We start from the raw sequence: 3,609 nt of genomic DNA, 5'->3' as shown, positions 1-3,609 counted from the left end.
GACCTGGAACGTCTGCGCCTGGACCTCCGCGACGATACTCTTCTCTCCCTCTTCTCCACAGACCGGGATCTGGATTTGGAATGCTTTTTTCTGGACACCGAGTAGTTTCTGCTCCTGGAACGGGCTCTTTTAGAGGTCAAGCGCCTGGAAGTAGAGCGCGACCTTGACTTCTTCTTCCGCTTCCTAGACCTGGACTGAGACTTGGAGCGGCTCCTTTTCTGCTTCTTTGAATCATGTTTTTTCTCACTGCTTCTATGGCTGCTTTTCTCAACCACGTTCTCCAGTCTCATGAGAGTCTCCTTCATTCGTGCTGCCACATCGGGTTGCACATCAGATGTTTCTGAATCTCTTTTCTCCGAGTCTTCTTCCGGAGTTGCTTCTTTGACATCCTCAGTCTCTGGAATGACTTCTGCCTGGGCTGCTTCTGCTTCAGTCTCAGGTACTGGAGCTGCTTCCAAATCTTTTGTCTCTGCCTCCAACCCCACGGCTGCTGCATCTTTCAGCTCTACATCAGCCTGAGGAGCTGCTTCTGAATCTTGTGTTCCTGCCTCAGGAGTCACTGTGGAGTCTTTTTCCTCTGCAGCATGTGAAGAACTAAGAACTGTTTCTGCAATGGGCTCAGATGGTTGAGTCTGCTCTGCATCTTCCTTCTCAATCAGCATATCCTCCACCTGTTGACCCTGCACTCCTTCTGCATATTGTACCTCTGCTGTCACTGTGTGTTCCTGTGTTGTTTCCAGACCCTTCACATCCCCTGGTTTTGGAACTGCTTCAGAAGACTTCAGTCCAGCAGCACCCAAGATTTCTGGAGCCTCTTCTGAACTCTTCCATTCTGCAGCAGGTTTTACCTCTAGAACTCCCTGCAGCTCTTCTGGCTTTTCCGTGTGCAAAGATTCTGGAACAGCTGCTGAAGCATCATCCACGGCTACCTCAAGCTCTCCACCTGTTCCAGAATCTTTCACCTCTACTGTTGCAGACTCTTTCATGCTCTCCAACCAACCCACTTCTCCAGCTTCTGGTGCTGGCCCCAAATATTTTGCTTTCTCCATTTCTGAGGGCTCATTTCTTTGCATGCTGGTCCTTGTTCCAAGTAGATATTCTACAGCAGGTCCCTGAGTTTGCACATCTGTCAATTCTGTCACATTGTTTTCTTCCACGCTGGGCAAAGACTCCAGTACTGCCGTTGAAAGACCTACTATTTGTTCCTGAACAGGTTTTGAACTGGTTTCTAAAGCTTGCACAGGTTCTAGGACTGCTTCTCTGCTCCTTGCCTCGGCTTTGCTTGGATCTTCTGGAGCAAGTTCAGAATCCCTTCTCTCCCCATGCACCTCGACTTGTGAGGTTCTGGTGTGTGCCATGACCTGAGTCTGTGAAGTGATGGAACTCTGTGTTTGGTTTGCACTGAGAGGTTCTCTCTCTGCTGTGGTTTGCCAGGGCATCACTCCTGACAATGCCTCTCTAACTGGTTCCACGCTCTCACACGCAACCACAGGTTCAGGAGTCCTTCCTAAGGCAAGTCCTGGACTTGCAACAGCCCCACAATGCACGGCCTGTTCTGAAGCTTTCACACCTTCCCCTTGCAAGGCCAGTGAAGCTGCTGTGAAAGCCACTGGTCTCAGGACTCCTCCCAGACCTTGCACATCTTCCTTCTGCAAAGACGGGGCAGGTGCCAAACCTCTCACGTTGGATTCACCCTCAGGTCTCGGCAATGAAGTACCTTCTGAGCCTCTTGCTTGTGGACTTCTAAGCCCCTCTGCCACGTGGAGCTGTGGAGCTGTTTGCTGGACCAAGGCCTGTCCAAGGGCTGTGGGTTCTGCAGTTGCTCTTCCCCCTTCTGGCTCGGCAGCCGCGCTGGCCCCTGTGGGTGCTGCTGGCAGCACGGGCCCCACGGCTCTGTCCACGCCCCTCGCTTCTGGGAAGACTCCACGCTGCAGGAATGCTCCTGCTGCCCCCAGCACTGCTGCAGGAGCTGTGGGACCTTCCACGCTTTTGCTTTGCAGACTCTCAGGAGCTGTAACACCCACAGGTTCCAGAGTTGTTTCCGAAGCTTTCACACTTTCCATCGCTGGTTCAATATCCTTCATTTTTGTGGTGGCTCCTGCTCCTGGGGGTGTTTTGGCACTTTGTATATCCACTGGGGCCAAAGGGCTGGCTGCAGATAATTTAAAAGGATGTTGCAAAGGTACATTTGCTCTCAAGACACTTGAACTCCCCATGGGGAGCGTCATGCTCAAATTCCCAGCTATAACAGAGGGCTGCTGGGCTGGCTCCAAAGTTCTGCTCACACCCCCCAGTTCCAAAGATCTCTGCACACTTTGCACATTTCCCATATGCACACACTTTTCCGTTGCTTCTGGAATTTTCTGTACTTGTCCAGCCACAGCCACGTGAGCTACTGTCACAGCACTGGGATCTGCCCAATTTGTAGATGTAGGAATTGCTGTCCCACCACTTGCCAAGGACACAGACTCCGAAGCTGTTCCTAAGTCCTGTGCTCCCCTCTGAGACACTGACTGCAGAGATGCTTCCGAGTAAGGCAACACCTCCATGGCCTCGGGCTCGAGAGCTGCATCCAAAGCTTTTACCTCCTCAGAGCCTGGAGACTTCAGAGTAACTTCTGAACCTCTCAGCGCTTCTACTGAATCTTTCTGAAACTCAGATTTACTGGCAATTCCAGATGGGATGCTGGACCAAGCATCGTTTCCAGTATCAACAACACTGGCATTAATAGCTACAGGATAAATATTTCCGTGGGACTGCTGAATTTGTTCTTCACTAGTGCAAATCGTGCTGTGAGCTATACCGGTATTTTCTGGGATATTAGACTGGTTGCTTTCTAAATTAAATGGAGGATTTGTTGCACACAAAGTCCCCTCCCCACTTCCAAGGTTTTCTGCAGATTGCTGGGAATCAGTTACTGAATGAGAAACAAGTCCTAAAGCTTGATTATCAAGCCCCTCACTCGCTGTTGGGCACAGCTGTGGCTGCAGGTGCCCAGCCAGGCTGGGCTCTCCCACCCCTCCCTGCTGGACATTCACTTGGGAGCCGGATTTCTCCAGGAGCAGGTGAGGAGCCGGCGGCACGTCCGCGGCTTCTCCGGGACGTGCACCCAGCTTGGCTTCCTTTGGCTGCTTTTTATGCTTTTTCTCTTTCTTCCTTTTCTTCTTCTTTTTCTTCTTCTTCTTGCTTTTGTGCTTCTTGTTCTTCTTTGCTTTTTTCCTAGGAATTTCATCTTCTCCAGTGGAGCTTCTTTTTGTAGACTGAGTACTATTTTTCACAGTATTTTTGTCTACATCTAGAAAAAACGATATTTTCCTTGTAAGCATTTTTAAGACTGCATTTTAAAAATTCCTTTAGACTATCGATGAAAAACACGGGCAGAAGTACAAAACAATTACACTTGCAAACCCTGCCTGACCCGCTGAGCCACCACACACCAACAGCACACGCTCCTTTTCTAGGTCTTCTCTCTTCCCCTCAGGGGTCACTTAAACTAAACACAATTAATTCCTCTTTCAAAAAACTACCCAAATCTTCTTGTTCAACAACACAGGTCCAGTGGGAACAGGGCTCTTTCCAAGAAGTATCACAGAATGGTCAGGGTTGGGA

General features: G+C 50.0%; 1 protein-coding gene across 1 annotated transcript in view; it reads right to left on the bottom strand.

The window, feature by feature from the left end:
* The window catches only part of SON (SON DNA binding protein), a 36,287-nt gene that overhangs the window by 27,158 nt on the left and 5,520 nt on the right, over window positions 1-3,609 (bottom strand). Inside the window, exon 2 of the mRNA XM_029965891.1 lies at window positions 4-3,295. Coding sequence (XP_029821751.1) covers window positions 4-3,295 — 3,292 coding nt within the window. The remainder of the gene's footprint in view (window positions 1-3; window positions 3,296-3,609) is intronic.

Source organism: Manacus vitellinus, unplaced genomic scaffold (genome assembly GCF_001715985.3).
Source record: "Manacus vitellinus isolate BGI_N305 unplaced genomic scaffold, ASM171598v3 scaffold_122_pilon, whole genome shotgun sequence".
Classification (NCBI taxonomy): Eukaryota; Metazoa; Chordata; class Aves; order Passeriformes; family Pipridae; genus Manacus; species Manacus vitellinus.
The sequence above is the reverse complement of the archived record's forward strand: the minus strand, read 5'-3'. Positions and strand labels throughout refer to the sequence as shown.